General features: G+C 47.0%; 7 protein-coding genes across 7 annotated transcripts; 2 read left to right on the top strand and 5 right to left on the bottom strand.

The window, feature by feature from the left end:
- Positions 1 to 129: 129 nt before the first annotated feature.
- Positions 130 to 470, top strand: N7533_009937 (uncharacterized protein; the record flags this gene model as incomplete). Its single annotated transcript, XM_057106587.1, has 2 exons — positions 130 to 345; positions 414 to 470. The coding sequence occupies 2 exons, from the start codon at positions 130 to 132 to the stop codon at positions 468 to 470; spliced, it is 273 nt and encodes a 90-aa protein (XP_056955804.1).
- A 657-nt stretch (positions 471 to 1,127) lies between these two features.
- On the bottom strand, positions 1,128 to 1,821 carry N7533_009936 (adenylyl-sulfate kinase; the record flags this gene model as incomplete). Its single annotated transcript, XM_057106586.1, has 2 exons — positions 1,128 to 1,755; positions 1,814 to 1,821. The coding sequence occupies 2 exons, from the start codon at positions 1,819 to 1,821 to the stop codon at positions 1,128 to 1,130; spliced, it is 636 nt and encodes a 211-aa protein (XP_056955803.1).
- Positions 1,822 to 2,138: 317 nt separating this feature from the next.
- N7533_009935 (PaaI family thioesterase) lies at positions 2,139 to 3,459 on the bottom strand (the record flags this gene model as incomplete). Its single annotated transcript, XM_057106585.1, has 4 exons — positions 2,139 to 2,174; positions 2,283 to 3,093; positions 3,135 to 3,317; positions 3,377 to 3,459. 4 exons carry the CDS (start codon positions 3,457 to 3,459, stop codon positions 2,139 to 2,141), a joined length of 1,113 nt encoding a protein of 370 aa, XP_056955802.1.
- Positions 3,460 to 3,995: 536 nt separating this feature from the next.
- Positions 3,996 to 4,285, bottom strand: N7533_009934 (uncharacterized protein; the record flags this gene model as incomplete). The annotated part of the gene is made up of 2 exons (XM_057106584.1): positions 3,996 to 4,041; positions 4,095 to 4,285. The coding sequence occupies 2 exons, from the start codon at positions 4,283 to 4,285 to the stop codon at positions 3,996 to 3,998; spliced, it is 237 nt and encodes a 78-aa protein (XP_056955801.1).
- Positions 4,286 to 13,199: 8,914 nt separating this feature from the next.
- On the bottom strand, positions 13,200 to 13,643 carry N7533_009933 (uncharacterized protein; the record flags this gene model as incomplete). Its single annotated transcript, XM_057106583.1, has 2 exons — positions 13,200 to 13,376; positions 13,533 to 13,643. The coding sequence occupies 2 exons, from the start codon at positions 13,641 to 13,643 to the stop codon at positions 13,200 to 13,202; spliced, it is 288 nt and encodes a 95-aa protein (XP_056955800.1).
- A 971-nt stretch (positions 13,644 to 14,614) lies between these two features.
- On the top strand, positions 14,615 to 14,947 carry N7533_009932 (ankyrin repeat domain-containing protein; the record flags this gene model as incomplete). Its single annotated transcript, XM_057106582.1, has 1 exon — positions 14,615 to 14,947. One exon carries the CDS (start codon positions 14,615 to 14,617, stop codon positions 14,945 to 14,947), a length of 333 nt encoding a protein of 110 aa, XP_056955799.1.
- Positions 14,948 to 15,356: 409 nt separating this feature from the next.
- On the bottom strand, positions 15,357 to 18,155 carry N7533_009931 (GH92 family glycosyl hydrolase; the record flags this gene model as incomplete). Its single annotated transcript, XM_057106581.1, has 6 exons — positions 15,357 to 16,092; positions 16,149 to 16,698; positions 16,750 to 16,889; positions 16,937 to 17,259; positions 17,316 to 17,959; positions 18,020 to 18,155. The coding sequence occupies 6 exons, from the start codon at positions 18,153 to 18,155 to the stop codon at positions 15,357 to 15,359; spliced, it is 2,529 nt and encodes an 842-aa protein (XP_056955798.1).
- Positions 18,156 to 18,970: the final 815 nt, after the last annotated feature.

Here is an 18,970-nt window from a genome sequence, read left to right as displayed (position 1 = left end):
AAAATAACTTCTCGTTTCACCCTTCGTCTAATATTTCCTCATCTCTCCAAGCCACTCCCAATCAATCCATCCATCCATCCATTCTCCACCATGAAGACTTCCGTCATTCAAGTTCTCCTCGCATTGGCCATGGTCGCCGTGGCCCGCCCTGACAAGCCCTGCGATAGCTGTGAGCCCAAGACGGACGCCGAGACTGGCAAAATGTGTGCCAGCAATGAGACCATTGTTTGCACCGGCAATGGCGGCAGTGGTCTGATCACTCTGGGTAATGTCTTGCCAGGCGCTCTCGGAGAGAGCTGTGCCGCTGGCGACGTCTACTGCTGCGATCACGATGCCACTTCGGATGTATGGCCCCTTTACCCGTTTTGTTGAAAAATACTAGAATATGCGATAACTGACGAATAATTTGATAGGGCAACCTGGTTAACTTGGATGTTAATGCTCAATGCTCGCTCAACCACGTTCTATAAGCGGGTCTATACTTGCATTGGCTCGAATGGACAATATGGCGTATGGACTAAGCTTCTTTCGATTTCCGGAGGCCCTTGACGTTAGGGTTGGTCTGATGAAGGCACTGCGGTGCCATTAGACGCTGATGGATATTGAGGGGAATGTTGAATGCTTTATGTGGTGCGGACGAAGAGAAGTGAGCTTGTACTAGTAGCAGCTAACTAATGGCTATGAACTTGAGGTTATAGATAACATTGGAACTTGAAAGAATAAGGTACTACTACTAGTACCCAGATGTAAGATTCATGAATAGTATTACTACTACCTAGGTAGGAGTAGTCGTAGTAGTGTATTGAGAGTGATCAATGATCAATCACCATTGACGACTTCCAAGGCTAAAGTTCTCAATCTACCGAGGTACTACCTAGCTACCTAGTACAGCCCTAGAGTACTACGAGTACGACTACTAGTAATCATCATTCATTACCTAGGTATTTCAAGTTCTTTCAGAGCAATGTTTCAAAGCAATCTATCTTCGATATATACAGCGCCAGTCTGCGGGGAATCTAAGAAGAAGAAAGGCTTCACCTCAACATTGATAACACTGTACATTCTCACAAACACAATTCTTTTGTCCCCCATATACCATGCATGCAATCCAGATCCACATACCACCCTTACTCCTTCTTAGGAGGCAGATATCCCTTAGAATCGAGGTAGTTGATAATCTGATCAACAGCCTCCTGCAACGAGATATCAACATTCTTAACATGCACCTCAGGGTTGGCAGGCGCCTCATAAGGCGCACTAATACCAGTGAACTCCTTGATAATACCCTCACGCGCCTTCTTGTACAGACCCTTGGGGTCGCGCTGCTTCAGCAACCTCAACGGGGACGTCAACGTAGACCTCGACGAAGGGCAGACCGGCAGTCTCGCCGGGGTGGGAGTCTCGTGCAGGGCGCGCGCAGAGTCACGGTCCTTCTGGTAGGGCGAGATAAACGAGGTGATGGCGATGGAGGCCGAGTCGGCGAAGAGCTTGGCGACCTCGCCGATGCGGCGGATGTTCTCGTTGCGGTCGGCCTCGCTGAAGCCGAGGTCCTTGTTCAGGCCGAAGCGGATGTTGTCGCCGTCCAGACGGTAGGCGTGCACGTTACGGGTGCGGAGGAGTTGGCGCTCGAGCTCGACGGCAATGGTGGACTTGCCGGAGGCTGAGAGGCCGGTCAGCCAGATTGTGAGACCGCGCTGGTTGCGCTCGGTCTCGCGCTCGGTGCGGGTTAGGCCGGCGGCGTGGAAGGTGATGTTGCTGGGTGGTGTTAGTGAGGTTCGTTTTGGTGTAGATGGAGTACTGATTGAGGACATACGTAGCCATTGTGAGGGATGTGTGAGTGATAGAGAATTGGAAGGGAGAAGAAAAGAAGGCAAAGGAGGGGGATATTGGGAGTGGAAGTGGAAGTGGAGGGGCATGAAACTGGGCCGCGTCAAGCGGGACGCCGATCGCGGGATTGCGCAATACAAAGTGGATATCATTTTCTTACTTCAGGGCTCTAGTCGACCATGGTTAATTACTCTGGACTCTATTTTCATAGTAAACTTCATAAATGCTCCTAATCTACATGCTATACACACAATAACGATAGAAAATACAAAGAATAAAAGAGGCAAAAAAGAATGAGCCTAACCGCAGATTTAGTCAGTAGCCCCGCGGTACAGATGCGCCATAGCCTATTGACATGAAGAATTCAGATTAGCATTCGCCACTTACACCGCCACCAGGGGAAGAAATTGGAGGCAACAGAATGGATCAAGGAACAAGGAACAGATATCACTTACCGCCGCCTGTTTAGGCTCAATGAACAACGCCTTCGCCTCAACCAGCACAATAGGCTCACTCCCATCTTCAGGAAGAGTCTCAATGCGGCCCTCAACCCACGCCTTTCTCCCCTCCTGACGAACCGTCTCCGCTCTGAGCGCAAAGTAATTATTTGCTAGCGCGGGCGCCCGGTAGTCGATATTCAGACTCGCCGTCACGCCAACCTTGTTCGGCATTGCGGGAAAGCAGCAGCGCGCAAAGCCCTCATCTAGCAATGTAGCCAATAGTCCACCGTGAACAATACCCTGGTGTCCGCACACGTCAGATCCAAGATACATCAGGCTGACCATGCTCTTGCCGCCGCGTTCACTGAAGACGTAGGGTGGCACGACGATCTTGTTCGGTCCGGAGAGGGCGCCTGCTGTGAGCATGCGCTCGCGCATGGGCTCGGGGATGTTCAGATGGGGGCGAGCTTCTTTGAAGTCTGGATTGGCGCGTAGGCGCTCGGCTTCGGGGTGTGTGCGGATTTTCTCGTTGATCTCGAAGGCGACGTCGTCTACTGGCGTATAGACGGGGAGACCGTCGGCGGTCGCGGGTGGTGCGGCCATGAGGTGCGAGATTGTTTTGCTTGTTTGGTAAGTTAGGCCTGCAGTGAAGGCTAGGATGGCGATGGTCGTGAAGCCTGCAATTCGGCGGAGGCGCGATCGGGGAGGAGGGGGAGGAGGTGGTGGTGATGGGTGAACGGGGGCGGTTGGTTCTGCGATTGACAATGCATCAGTGAGGCTGTTATCGGTGGAGATCGGTGGATCAATTGAGAGGGACCCTTGGACCCTTGAGGATGCGATATAGAAACCAGATATGCCTCATCTTACCTGTAGAGTAGGTCCGTCGAGTAAACGGTTGTCCGAGGCGTCGCGGAGATGTTCCCGGGAGACGTTGAGTTAGGAGGCGCGAGGAAGTGAAAGGCTTGGATCGCGGGAGGAGGTAGGAAGAAAAGAGTGAAGAAGGTGGATGCGGCATTGTTCCAGAACGATCTTAGATTTGGAAGACCCTCACTGGTAAGTTGTTGAGAGGCAAAGGTTGAGAAGGGAAAGAGTGGACCACCAGAGTTTACCTCGGCATCTCCATAGGAGCCCGGCGGAACGGACTCGGACTCGGACTCAGCCCGGTAGAAGTACGGAGGAAGGTTGCCACCATTAAGATTCAAGTTTTATTTAGCTGAACTCCCTGAATGATTACAAGAGGAGTTTAAGCTGTACTCTAGGGCTTGCATAATCAGTTCTACCGGTTATCGATAGAAGCTACTAGTAGTTGTTAGTAGTACTCAGGCTGCACGAGCATAGATCACCGGCATATCCATGCATACCTGGGTATTTTTGATTACACGTCTATTAAATTGAACCATCCCAGGCAACCGCCAAGAAGACACACCGGTGAGAAATATGCAAAGACTTATTCATTATACAAACCTGGAATGCATAAAACAGAACAGATGCGACCTTGAGGCTCATTTGATAAAGTAAGTTTCCCGCTGGTACCGGTTTGTGGCTTATCATGACAAAAGCCCTGGAGGCTATTTCAACCCGGACCTCGGAATTCAAATTCAAGAAGTCTATTAGAATATCAAATATCTTTTGCAATTATAATTTTATATACATATCCATCCCAATTAGTCGTAAAATATTAAAAATAAATGTCCCGTGGATGTGGCCACGCCAACCTTGGAACAACCCCTACTTAGACTCGGACTTGCCGCGACGGTTGATTTTCTTAGTGGAGCTAGGCATTTTAGTTAGCGGGTATCAAAACCAAGCATAAAAGATTGATCTTACTGTCGCGAGAACCATCTGAAGCGGCTAGAGGAGCTTGGTGCAACTGCAACTTGCTCTTGGGAGTTCTTCATGGATTGGAAAATATCTTCGATTTCCGCAGCATCGAGCTTGGGAGTCTCGGTTGTGCTGGAGTAGGGTGATCTGCTGCTGGTGCCGTAGGGACCAGCGCCGACGTGAGGGAAAGCGACCATTGTAGATTTGAGAGTGGGGGTTTGGGTTGGTTTGGTTTGTGAGTGGAGTAGACCAGAATTGGTGCTGGTAATAGAGGGAGGAAGTAAATTGAAATGAATTGATGTTGATGATATTTGAATTTCCTGGTGATTGAGGAGTCTTTTATCTTGATCCTGTTCATTTCCCTAATATCCTTCTGGTTAGATCTTCTGCTAATTTTCTGTTCCTTTTGCTGGCCATGGGGAGACCGAAAATAACAACTCGGCACAGCAAAGCCGAGGGAAGCTAATGCTAGCTACAGGCACAGCCCCTAAAGCTGGCCTAAAGTTGGCCTGGACTTGGCCACCGCTCTAATCTAGCCCAATCACCTGATCACCCTATCACAGAAAAATTTCCTGGTATCCCGATTCTTGGCCATAGCTAGGCTGGTTTAGTTAGGCTATCGTAGTTTTCTATGCGTGATTTTAATCAAACGCCCGGGCGTGCTTCAACTATTCAGAAAATATCTCCGCGGAGAAGGAGCTCTTTTTTTCGTTGATCACCTGGGCACGAAATCTGAATTTTGTTTAGCATAGATATTATGCTGCAATATCACCACGGATGTAGTTGGCTGTGATTCAACTTGAAATACATTATCCGTCCTTCGTATTGCATCTATCGTACTCCTCCATCCTTCGCAAGTTCATCTGCAGAATAGCCCTTGAGTTTATGCAAATAAGTACCGAAACGCCCAGAAATTTCAATCACATCCTTGAGATGTTCATAAGTGAGCTCCCTGTTCTGCCATTTGGCATACTGGCGCGCAGTAGTAATCACATTCCTGATCTGTCGGCCATTCAGCTCTTCATGCTTGAGGACACCCAGATTCTCTCGAAGATTGACCACATCAATCTTCTCCTCCATTTCTTCTGTCCGATCCCCGAAGAGCTCGTCAAGCCGATCGATGAAAAGTTCCCAGATCTTGAGTCGTTGATGTGTTTTAAGTTCCGGGTAATGAAGCGCAAGTTGGATGCGGGATATGAAAGCCTCATCGAAGGTTCCGACTCGATTACTTGTCAATATGAGAATTCCTTCATAATATTCAAGAACCCGAAGGAAAACGGAGACGAGTGCATTGCGCTGCAGGTCTTCTAGACTTCGTTGTTCGAGGAAGACATCTGCCTCGTCTAGGAGCACCACACAGTCCCAGATACGTCCCAGATGAAGGACGGACTTGAGGTATTTCTCCACATCCTCGGCCTTGGTACCCACATCTCCACACGTTACTCGATAAAGAGGTTTCTTGGCAATTTCCGCAACCCCTTCAGCTGTCAGAGTCTTGCCAGTTCCAGGTCCGCCGTGAAATAAGAGAATAAGACCATTTCCCTTGCCGCTGATTAGGTCTGTCGATTTTTCCGATTCAAGCTGGCTGACCACTAATGCTTCGATGAGGCTTTTTGCCTTGGGCTCGATAACCAGACTATGGAATGCTTCCCGATTCCACTTGACGTCAAAAATGCGATCGACAGCAAGATCATGCCAAGCCTTTTGTCTGAGGTTATATCCTTTGATGATAGGTGGCATGAGATATTTGAATCGATCGTCATTATCCATCACATCCAAGCCCAGATCATTGTCGACGGTGCTACGTAAACCAGCATTATTGGGGTGAAGAGTACGAAATGTACGCATGTCAATCATGTATCGATCATCCGACTGACACAATTAGCTTTCTTTCAATCTTTCAAATAAATGGATCTGGTCGGGGCTTACTTACCACCTCTCGAAACCGATCGCTATCATCAGGCTGATAGCATACCAGACCCTTTGTACGACACTTGAGATATGTCGAAGCTCGCCGTTCAAGCCTTTTGATAATCGCCTCCGGGGCAAATCTTAGAGGGAAGACGTCCAATTCGGTGATGGATTTTACGTCATGCAGATTGATTTGTAGAGAGCTCACTTGCGGTTCGCGTAGAATTTCAATCGTCAAACGTTCTGATTTCCAGAAAAATGTTCCGTCAAATTGTAAAGTTTCTCCAGAGCACGTCCAACTATATTTGGTGCGGTGCTGTGGTGACCCGGTATTATGCGCGAGGTCAACAATGGCCGGTTTGACTTCGAGGTCCCCCAAGTTGAAGGTTGGCATTGGGGCTTTCCCATTGAGCCTTGCAACTAACCAGCTTTGGGTTATGAAACCGGTGTACTCATCTTGGGTCTTCCGGACAAGTATGTCTCCTGGTTTGACAAGGTATTTGACGCATTCGGGTAGAATTTGACCCTTAGATAAGAGATCATCTGCTAAGCGATACTCGTCTCCGAAAGCATGGTCCACGTACTGGAGAAAAAGGTCGAGTTGATCTCGAGCTTTTGTAGAAAGCATGGCCCGCATATTTTTCATGTCATCACGGCTATGATAAATAAAAAGATATGGTGCAGCAAGTTCATCGCTGTCTTGATAGTCATCAAGATCTTCTTTGAACTCTGGCTTTCTACCGAGGAGAGTCTTCAGGACACCCTTCAAGTTCTCATGCACTGGATAAATTGTTTCAGAAACTGGACTTGGAAGATGTGTTGACTGGCTAGAGTCGGGGAGATGGCGCCTTTTTGTCGAGTGAGGCGGTAATTTTCTTGGATACTGACGGTATACCACGAAGGAAATGTCTTGGTTCTTCATGAGGTGAGTTTCCAAATTTTTGACTGGCATCCTGCAGCGTAAATGAGCTTCACCCTGTTGGCTATAAGAGATCTCGGGTTCATCCTCGAAGAAGTTCTCCTCAGAAGACCAGTCAACTTCCTCGTCGCTTTGAAGGCGATAAAGAACCTGGTATCTAAAGGGGCCTGATCTGGGATTGACCGAACTTGAGCCCTGAAGCTTTGATTCAAGATCAGCGACATGGGCACGCAGTCTTGAAAGTTCATCAGAAGTATTTGTAATTTCACCGGTATTTACAATGTCTACTTGGGAATTCTCAGCAACTTTGGGCCCCGAGAGGCTTGGACTCCCGTGAGACATTTTTGCGGGTTTAAAGCCGGATCCATATGTGTCATCATAGGAAGACATCGTGAAGTTGGGGTTATAGGACTGAGGGAGTTGTAGCAGCTGATCATACGGTTGTGGCGAAACATTTTGTTGGTGATCCACCACGTGGTCACCATCTGGCAACCTATGAGCTCTGCCCTCATATTGCTGCGACTTGGAGGTTTGGGCTTGTTGGGACTGATTGACTTGGAATTGCTTGGCTTGTTCTACTGCATGCTGTTGCTGTTGCTGTTGCTGTTGCTGTTGCAGGCCCCCCTCCACTATTGGGATAGTTGCTGTAATGGCTCAGAAAATGTCTATGCTTTATGATATTGAGCATCAGGAATGGGCGAGAAAGGCAAAGCTTACTGGGTTCTTGCGGGTTTGATGATGATGCGAAAATATCATCATCAACCGAGTTAGGGAAAGGGAGATTCTAGGTATGAATTAGTTTTCTGGTCAATACACGTGGGCTTACCGAGCAGGACACGGCCATAAGACCAGCAATCCCAATGCCAGACTATCCTACTCACCCTGATCCGACTCATGCTCATTTCGCCTTTTTCTGAGGCAACGGCAATCAATTTTCTCTTCTTGATAGCGCTACCTTCACTGTGATCATCCGATATCGTTATATTGTTGTATGGCGGCGTGTCTGCTTCATTTTGATCACTGGTCTCATATTCTATAGAACCGGGAAGAAGGTGGTCCGGGACCGCCTTGTTCTCGGAGGACCGCCGCTCAAGCAATTCATTACTTTCTGCGCTAAGTGGAGGGGGAGGAGGGGGCATTCGATTTGACGGGGGCATTTCATTTGATCGAATAGATCAGCACAAAATTGGCGTCTTGATAATGAAGGTTGGAAAAGTGAGGTCGGCCTAGTCAGCTTGAAATGCGCAGAAGTTGCTTTTTGCATTCGCACCAGTGCCCAACCATTGTCAGGTGATCAGGGGGCTGAGCTGCTGGCTTCAAGTTCGCCTCGATCTCTCACCGTCAGTTTTCGGGTGTTCACACGATCGATTTCGCTGTTCCAGACCGTCCTCAGCGAGCATGAACTCGCATCGGTCGCGATAAGAAACGGGTTGTTGTTTTGAAAGCAGTCATGTCAAGCGATTTGCCAACTACAGCACTTAGCCATTTGTATAACGAAGATCGGTGAGAAGAAAGCGTTTTGTCGACTTAGAGGACGCGATGAATATTAACTAATGAACTCCCATACAGAAGTTTTAAGAACGTTGAGGCGGTGTTTCAATACGTTAAATCTCAATTTGAAGTGCAAGGAACCAAAGATCCGAAAAAGAAAGCCCGTCTTCAAGTCCTCCAGGCGACGACCGCGAACGACCTACTAAGCGCCGTACAAGATGCCCAGGAATATTACCATCAGAGGCAATCCGAGTCAGCATTAGGGCGTCGCATAACGCAGTTCTCGGAGAGGGTCCACCATTATGGCAAGATCATGGATGTTCTTGTATCACATCATCCGGAGTATGTCTCCTTGGCATGGGGCGCTATGAAACTTTTGTTCGGGGTGAGTGAGGGCCGAAGAATCGGGTTATTTGTGGTCTTATGCTAATTGAGACCTCGGGATTGACATCTAGGCTGTCGTGGAGCACAAGAATATCGGACTTGCAATTACAAACGGCCTGATAGACGTCGCAGATGCCCTTTCTTGTGCAGAACTTGCCGCATCACTATACCCGACCGCATCAATAATCTCAACATTTGCCAATTTATATACGCATATTATTCGGTTTCTGCTACGTGCCTTGGAATGGTGCGAAGAGGGGTCATTGAAAAGATTAATCCATTCAGTGACCAGGCCTGTTCCTCTACGATACAGCGACATAATCAACGACATAAATCGAACCGCTGCCTCAATCGCTGCCCATGCAACAACAAGCAGCCAGGCCGAACAACGCGATATACATCATGAAGTTTTCGCTACTCGGAAATTGATTGAAGCCAACCAGACATCGAGCTCCACAGATGAAGCAAAGGTTCTGCCGAAGCTACAAGACTTGTATGATCTTGTCGCTATTATGCACGCGGAGCAGCAGGAAATATCCCGCTCTGTCTTTCGCATTCAATCGACACAAGCTTTGCAAGTGATATCAGCCCAATGTTTGATTAACCACCAAGCGGATCTACAAATGTCAATTCACCTTCGAAACTCACGCCGCTTTACGCAAAGAAAAACAGTCTCCTTCTGGAAAAGCCCCTGGTTGCATTCCTGGAATCAATCTTCCTCTTCTGCTCTACTTCCCTTGAAAGTACCATGTACAGATAGGCAAGTGGCTCAGGACTTCTGCATAAATATAATTGAGCAGCTCCTCGGTGCTAACATAGCGAATATCTGGGTCCTGACTCCTCGACAAGATCCTAATCCGGTGATTGCTACGCTGAAGAGCCTGATTTACCAGGCTGCTACATTCATCGACGAGAATGGTGCTAAGAATGATATATTAAACCTTCTTGATCAGTTTAATCATGCACGTCTTGAGAGCCACTATCTGGATGTACTCGCGGGGTTGCTTCGTTCTTTCAAAGTGGTTTATCTGATCGTACAGTTGGAAGCTATCGATCCTCAATACGTAGATCAGTTCTTCCATTGCCTCGAGGGACTGATCGAGAGAATTCCAGATTGTGGGACAGAAACAGTCATCAGAATACTCATTCTAAGTTGGAGCCCAAGAAGCGTGTTAAATAAGAAACCCCAGACGCAGAACCTATACCTTCAACGGCGGGGACGATCTCGGCGAAGGGGGGTGCAAGTCCCTACGCGGCCCCTTTTCATGAACAGATCGGGAACTTGAACTTGACTTGCCCTTCATCAGCCCTGAAGGAACATTCCCTGTTCTGGAGAAATACATTGTGAAAGCAACCTCTAACTGTATTATTCAGACACTATAACAACCTTGCAACATTTACAGTATCTCGTCAGCCTATCAGAAAACTAGCTTTATCGAAGATGTAAATATCATCAGGATTAATTCCCTATTAAAGAATAGCTTTTTACACAAGATAAAACTATTGATCAACAATTTATGAGTTTTCAAACTTCATACGCTCCTTGTAATAATTATAGCATCTCAAAACCCGATTTGTTAGCTCAGGGCGTACTAGTATGTTTCAAACTCACTCTTCGCCGAACCAGGATAGTTCTATGACGTTTGAGAAGAAGGTTTGCAATTTCTCATACAGTAGTAGACCGAAGCGCTGCTCCACAATAATAAAGTGGGAAAACTCCGTTTTGAAGTCCTTGCTCTTCAATTTTGATCGATTTCTGCGAATTTGCGTGAGAAGTCGCGTGAGAATGTACACGTTATATATTATTAGTTAGCTAGTAGATTGTAAAGACCCTCATATCCCTTAATAATGAAGGAGAAACATGGATCTACTAGTGAGTCTGTGGTAAGCTGTAGGTCTTATACGACGCAATGGGCCTAATTTAAGGTCATGCAAATGGAAAATTAATAATTTCCGATTCACTTCCAAGGTTTGGAAATGCAGCCATCACATGAGAGTACTATCTTAGGTCATCACTCGTAAATTGTTCGATGCAGGCTGCTGGCATTGCATTTATTTTCCACTTACTCTTGGTTGTTGGAGTTCTCTGCTAACTTGAAGCTGAGATGTTCCTTCTAAGGTTATAGTATCAGTGAAATACCAGGAAGGAGCAATATACCGCTACTTTGATAGCGACCCCCGGATAACTACACTCTTGGTAACTAATCAAGATACTTCTCAGAAGACATTATATTCAATCATAGTCATTGAGAGATCTTTGATACTGGTGCAATCCCTTCTATCTTGAAGAAATGTCATCTTGCAAGTTAGGTGTCTTCACTTCCTCGATTGAGACATCACCGCGGACACGCAAGTCATCAACAGGTCGTACATTTTCATATTGTCCGGTATTGTGTTTCCATTAGTCTAGATCTATTGCTGGGATTTGACTGATTACTTGCACTATAGTTGGTATATACTCCACTTCTATTATGAATTGCGGAGCTTAGAGCTGGACACCATGTCATGAAATCGCCACTAGTGAGACAGCGTCTAGGGCCCAGGGTCGAGATTTTTGGTTTCACTTCAACTATAGGGTAACAACTCGAAGGAGTCAGAAGCCATAAAGATACTTCACAAAAATGAGCATTCCGAAGCCATCAGCCAACTACTTTATAATAAAGGTTCTACAAAGATACTAAACTGTCTGAGTGAGTTAGTCTCATATCTGGGCTTGTGATACAACCAGATCCTGGCCATCTAAACTTGAGACTGGTCAGGCAATCAGACTTCAGTGGACAGAAAGTATAAACATGCCACGGTTTTCTCAAACCGTGTGCTTTGAATCACCAGAAAATCTTTAATGAAGCCTCTACTGCACCGTTTCAAGTTTCCTTTACAGTAGAAGCAAGTCTTTAACTGGAACTTACCTCTCTAACTTTTATCAATATAATTCATCATGCAATTCTGGGGTATGACACTCTTTCTTGCCATCATGGCTCACGCCATGCCTCAAGTACTGGAAGCAAGGGTATAGTCTGTAATTATCTACTCTAAAGATCTTCAGGCTAATTATCGAATAGGAGGACTGCGTAGTACGTATACCGTCAAGCCTCAAATATCTCTTTAACATTATTTCCAGGTCTTCCCTGAAGAGATTTTGTATCCTACCCAGAAAATTCCCGTTGAAAAAGCTAGCTGATGCACATATTGTTATCCAGAGAGCGCCCGGGGAAGTTTGTCCAGCGGAGTAAGTCCAGCGCCAACCGCCGTGAATATAACCTAAACTTAGTACTAAACATCATTTAACCACCCTTTGCTCTGCGTTGTCCAGGGAGGTACTGAGAACAAATGCTGTGTAAGTGGGAAAATATCCATTTCAAGAGGTATCGCTTTAACTAGAGATAAAGGGGCATCTCTTGTGAATATCCATGTCAATTGAATCGGCTTTGAATAGGCAGGTAGTTGCTACTAAGGGGAGAGGAGTACTTCTTTGCTCACATATGTCAGTGGATGGGAGATGAAAGTGGGGTTGTTGAGACATTTCTGAGGTTGAAATTTGAATGACCACAATGCCTAGTAATAATCCACCGCTCCCTCATACTATGTAGTTAGTTATACTGTTAAGGGCCGACGCCTTAGGCATCCAATTCCGCTAAATAGCTTCATCCCTACCTAGGTAGCCTGCTTTTTTCCATCTGATCGCCACTTTTGTGCCCAGCTTCCATTCTATAATATGTCTCCTATATATAATGCCTTCCGTTCTGTATTGAATTTTAACTCTTAATCCTTATCTATTGCTACGCAGGTGACTGTATACTAGTATAGCCAGTTGACTAACCTCTCGTATCTTCCTATCATGTGATAGCCGATTACTCATGCCAAGGTTGTCAGACAACTGATCGGGCCGGATATTCTATCTTCCCTTAGACTCTGTATAAATCACGTGCAGTTCGTCGATCTATACATTGGTCTAGTATACCCCGTTGACTCTGCTTCATCCAGAAATTTCTTTATTCCCACATGGAAAAAGATGAAAAAAGTTTGGTTCATTCCGAGGTCCTGAATGAACCGACTCTTTAGAACTTGAGCTCTAGTCGAATACAAAATATTAGAAGTGAAGTCATGATAATTCGGAAAGTGAAGTTCAACCTCAAGGTTCCACTAGTAAACTAGTCAGGTGGAGAATGATATCATGGATAGGTAACGAAATTCCCACAAAAGAGGCTGGGATTTTTCGGGCTCAGTATGTATTTAAAGGATCGACGACGGCCAGAAAATTCAAAATTTGGCAGTAAGACATTTTTCGTTGCCTTTGCCGAGACACCTCTTCAGCGCCCACCACTGGCACTTCATAACAATGTACTCCGATTATCGACGAGACTATTATTCGGACCAATATGTGCCGAGCTCGGGAGGCGAGATAGCTAGGAGCCACGGTGCTCATCATAACACTGGCCATCATCACAATAGTCACCATAGTGGGCATGGCCATCACTCTGGACGCCATACAAAGCACGCTTACCACCACCGGAATGACGACCGTTCAAAACACCACGATTCGCATCATGACCGCCACTTGATTGAAGGAGCCATAGCAGCTGCTGGAGTCGCGGAGGCCGTTCACCATCATCGCAAAAAAGAAGGTGAAGATGTTAGCCAGGGATTCGGGCATATTGCTCGTACAGTAGGCGCCGGAGCTTTGGGGGCAATAGCTGCCAACGAAATATCAAGGGCTCGTGATTCTCACGATAGCAAACATTCACATTCTCCAAGTGGCCATCACCACCGACATGGACACAAGCATCACCATTGATTGTGGCTATTTCGCCATGCTTTATTGACGTACTTGAATTTTGACGAGCGGTCATTATGAGACGATGAATGCTGTTTACGAATACAAAACTATGGAGATTTTTGTCTTGAGCCTGTATTTGCTTATCATTTTATTTGAAAATGTTCATCTATATTGAAGCAAAGTCACTGTTAAGCTGTCCGAGAATGAATTTTCAAGGCTTCAGTCCCGTCCTCGTCGGGGATAGAGTGTTAGCCAAGTCCACGCCGTAACTCAAACTCGCTCTGTTCGTTCAATTTTCGCTATCCGTTCTTTTTTTTCCAACTTGAACATTTAGATCCACGTCATTTCCGCTGCAAAACTGCTTTTGATGAGGCATTACAAACTGTGACCTGATCAGTGGCCGCCAAATCATCGATCTTTTCCCTTGGTCTCAAAGCATACATTGAAACCACAGCGAGACGCATATTTCTTTCCGGGAAGCTAGGCAGCAGTAATCTTGCCTTAAAGATCGTATTACACCGGGTAATGACAGATTCATCCAACTTGGATACTCGATACTCAATGATTGTTTCGGTAGTGGCTTTGTATTTGAATCACTCCGGTCTTTGAAGGACCCAATCGGACAAACTTCAAGCGTCCAGACCTCCAGTATTCTAAGCTTTCTTTCAAAAAGGGTTCAGGTCAATTGCGCGGTGAGCTAACTGGGGCGGTTCATAATAAGTTTCAGCCAGAGCGTATAAAAATTGTCACTTGTCGCCTATCACTTTTAGTCCCATTGTATTTACTATGAGTACTACCAGTATCCCCGCAATAATACAGAAGAACCACTACATGCCACAAGATACAGAAATTGCGAGAAGATTGAAAAGGTCAATGCAAATCAGATCTGCATGAAGCCTCCCTTTCAAATCTAAGATCCCAGGCGGGGAATGGATGAAAGAGACCATGAAATAAAAGATCTACACTACCAGAGCCCCTTTCTCGAACGAAAGCTTGAAATCTACAACTTCCACCTCTCAAGAATCATTCCCATTAACATCCAAAATGAATTCCAGCAGAGAAAAGGCAGCGAGCGCGCTATTCATCGCAGCAGCAAATGGGCACCTAGACGTCCTCAAGGAGCTGATATCTTGTCACCACAATATGAACAAGCCGAATTGGCAAGGCACCACCCCTCTGATGCAAGCGTGCCAGGATGGGCACATGGAAGTCGCGACGTTTCTTATCAACGAAGGCGAAGACGTTTCAGCAAGTAACAGCACAGGTTACACGGCGCTGTACATGGCAGCCGAAATCGGCAGTCTTGAGCTGGTTCAGCTACTGCGGGAGCATGATGCCATTGTTGATGAGCGAGGTCCAGGTAAGTATCTCATATAATTTGTCTACGGCACGCAAGGCTCAATATCTGGACGGGGACCTAATTCTTTTTCTCGTCACTTCTAGTTACCTCGTCCGTGGGAGTCGCCAGAAATCCAAATATTCGGCGTGTTCTGGTATCGCCTCCAACGTCGTCCCCCCCCACCTCCCCAAGCATCGCGATCAGAATCCTGTTCGGATGTGGAATCCTACTCGGATTCACGAGCGCGGGCTAGATTATTGGTGGGCTGAATATAAGAGATACGCGGAATCCGAGCCGAAGCCTAGGCAAGGGAATTGGTTTGGTTGGTAGGATTGAAGAGCTTCGCTATTGGCTGGGAACTTTCCCGTGAAACAAGGAGATAGATAGAATGATGAGAATGGATTAGGTAGCTATGAATGAGTATCAATGTACAAGTCTTGCTAGTGACTACCAGTCCTTTGCAAATCGAGCATGATGTTCAAAATGCAAATTGTGTCTAGCGTAATGCTTTCTAGACGAGCCTAGTAGCGGCACAGAATCGGTGGCTTCTTCATCTGATGCCTTCCATCTGCGCTCTTGGACTTCAGACGCAGACTCTTCTAGAGACGGAGGCCGGTCTTCGGGGGCCGTTCCCCATGTGCTCTCCTGTCCACTCAAAGTAAGAACCAAGTCTTTGCCCTCTGTGAAGAAATCATGGTCAAGCCAGCTGCGCGTATAAGGTTTGCCGTTGAGGTAGGCCGACTGAATGAAGCCTGTTCCCCCAGTATTGTTGAGTGAGTTAAATTGATCCCAATTCGTGACCTGCACGGTAGCCGTCTTCCCCGTAAGAGGCGATTTTATTTTGACTGAATTGAAGAAGGGAACCGTGATCAGATAAACACTCTGGCCGGGGTTTGGGAAGAGTCCCATCATAGACATCGCGACGAAAGAGCCCATGGCACCGGAGTCATCGTTGCCTGGAAGTCCCGCTGGCGTCGGAGAGAAGTAGTTTGGGATGTAGGTACGGACGCGTGCGGTTGATTTGGCTGGGCGGCCGGCATAATGATACTGGAAGACTGTAAGGAAAGCAGGCTCGTTGCCGATGTAAGTGATATTTCGATCGTGTAGGTAATCCAGACGCCGGACAAAGTTGTCTTCGCCGCCAAGCATCTTGATAAGCGTCTTCATATCATGGGGAACGAAGCTGGAAAAAAAAATCAGAAAGATCTAGCCTGAGGCAAAATAGTAACGACGACGTACAATTGATATTCCCAAATGCTCGATTCAAATGTTTCTCCAGCGGTGTTCTGAAGGGAGCAAATACTTCCAGTGTTATCGATATTTGAACAACTGAGTGGGTCTTGATACCCCCAGGTACCGTTGTGGTACTTCGGCTGGAAGAATCCGGTGAATCCTGTATCGGTACCGTTCAAATATGAGGCCTGGTCATCTTTGAAAAGGTTTTTCCAGAATCGAGAGTTATTCTCATAACGCGTGGCATCTTCCGTTTTGTTCATAGATCGGGCCATTTGGGCGATGGCGAAATCGTTGTAAGAGTACTCCAGTGTGCGGGAAATACTTCGTGTCATGGTGCCGAAACCCTCATGGTCGAAATCCTCCACGGGGATGTAATTGACCTCCTTCCAGCTTTTTAAGCCTCCGCGACCTTCATTGGACCAATCGAATGGCTCAACCTCGGCATCCTTTTGGACAGCAGCATATCCGGCTTGCCAATCAATTTCGTCGTCCAGTCCCTTGACATAGGCATCGACGAGGATATTATCGGCGTTGGATCCACCTTGTGTGAAACCTGCCGAAATAATTAATATACGGACGTCTTCATTTTCGGTGGAGTACAAACCTTTGCAAAGGGACATCCGGCAGTCCGGGAGCCATCCGAGGTGGCGCTGTGTATCAATCAATGAACGCACCATTTGAGTGACCGAATTCGGATCGAAGATTGTGAGAAATGGAATCTGCGATCGGAAAGAATCCCAAAGACTTTGCATAATCAGTAAGTAAATTGCAGCGAGGGTGAAGAGACAAACCAGTAAAAAGAATCAAAGTACGGCTCCGAACTTGTCCATAGAGGGTTCTCGCCGGTATAGTTCTGGGGGTTTACCATCGTACGGTAAATTCCACTGTAGAAGTTGGTGAGAACATCCGATTTGACACCTTCTCGCGAGACACGAATAGGCTTCATTTTCTCCTCCCATTGGGTAATGGCAGCTTGCTTTGTGGTTTGGAAGTTAAAGTTTGGAATCTCCGACTCTGCGTGTGAGCAGGCCTGTTCAGAGCTCATGAAGCTAACACCGACGCGAACATTGACGATTCCATCGGGCGGGTTTTGGAAGCGAATAAATCCACCACCCTGTTCAATTAGCGCTGGTTTGAAGACAAGAAATAATTTATAAGAGAGATTCCTACCGGGAGAGGGTATCCATTGATACTGCGCGAGATTGTGAGATCATGAACATCATTGCTAGCGCGAGTATTGACAAAGATGCCACTATCGCGCAACCAGCCGGAACTCTGGAAATCCGCACAAAAGTGCAGATTATAAGATCCACTGCCAAAGCTTGGAAGAAATTTGGCACTCCCTGTCATTCGCCCGCTCGACTTGTCGATTGAGATAGTCGCATTGTCTTGTCGCGTATCTGACAGATCTGAAAGATCCAATAGAAGCAGCGGGCTGTTATCGGGGTTGGGTGGGAAATGAAAGCGAAAGAGTGAAGTATGATGAGCAGCAGTCATCTCCGCGCGGACACCGGAAGCTAGCTCGATGCCGAAATAGCCAGGGCTTGACTTGACCGAATCATGTTTGTATGGAGTCTTTCTAGCCTTCTTCGGAAAGACACAGCCGTTTGGATCGTCGCCGTTGCATTTTGCGTAAGGAAAGAGAGGAAAGTTGCCGAGAGAGGGGCTGCCACCAGTACCGGAGTCATGCATGCTCGAAAAGCCAGTGATATTGCTGTCCTCGTAGGCGAAGCCGCCCTGGTTTGATTCCGAGTCGGTATCAGCAACGGCCTTGGCCATGCCATAGGGCAGTGTGGCACCCGCGAAGACATTTCCTATTCTTCTGGATTAGACGTCGCACTCGATATGGGTAATCGGGAAATTATGGTGCTTACCTCCGTTGGCGCTGCCGATCAGTGGATTAATGTACTGCAGTACATCGTAGTCTTCAGGCGTGTTTACCGAGACAGCGTTGGCCCGCACGCGACTGCTGATCAGAGGGAGCGACAAAATCAATCGCGGCAACAACATGGTCCTGAAGGTGTGGAACCGGTCTAATATTCACAGCACGAGGGATTGGGATTGGGTTGGTATTTCAACTCAAGTCGACTCGCCCTTTAGTCCCTTTAGTCCTTTTAGTCCCCTGTGCTGCCTGGTCCACACCTTCCCACCTCCCCCGGCATGCACGCCCCTGTCGATCACCCCCGCGTTCCTTCACGTTGCATCGACACTCTTCGAGGTGCGTCAATTTAAATTGCGAATGGACACTGTCACTGCCAGGGTGAATTTCTCAGGGGGTAGAGGGGGGATTCGATCATATTGGTCCGCGTCGTCTTGAGTCTCAATACCTTTGAAGGACGCGTTGGGGCGGGCCTGCACCATTCCACACATCCCTCCATTGCCGGAGATGACAGGGCGGGTCCATTTGACAATATCTGGATACTTGAGCCGATTTGGTGGATTAGTACGAGGTAGTGAGGTGGCTGGGACATAAATGGCCCGCCGCGATGGAGTCCCTAGGGAGACTCTGGGTTTGGACGGACGGGCCCTTGCAGTGATGGTACATGTGGTGATAAGCCAAGACAGGAAATAGTACCCTCAAGTACTCCGAGGCCCCTGTTGTAACTTGAACTTGAAACTTGGAAATACTACTACCTCAGACTCAATTCAAGCTGTGCGTAATACTCATCAGGTGAGAGTTAATTATCGACCAACGTATAGTTTTACTTAGTGGTATTTAACTACTGACTAGTGACTAGTACTCTGTATACAAACTAGACAGGATAACTACTAAGTCAACTACCTATCGTTACAGTACTACTAGTAGTAGAATTTGCACGAAAAGT

The sequence above is a fragment of the Penicillium manginii genome, assembly GCF_028828005.1.
Source record: "Penicillium manginii strain IBT 31320 chromosome Unknown utg000007l:1.0-2284322.0:1.0-2285126.0, whole genome shotgun sequence".
NCBI classification, from domain to species: Eukaryota; Fungi; Ascomycota; class Eurotiomycetes; order Eurotiales; family Aspergillaceae; genus Penicillium; species Penicillium manginii.
The sequence above is the reverse complement of the archived record's forward strand: the minus strand, read 5'-3'. Positions and strand labels throughout refer to the sequence as shown.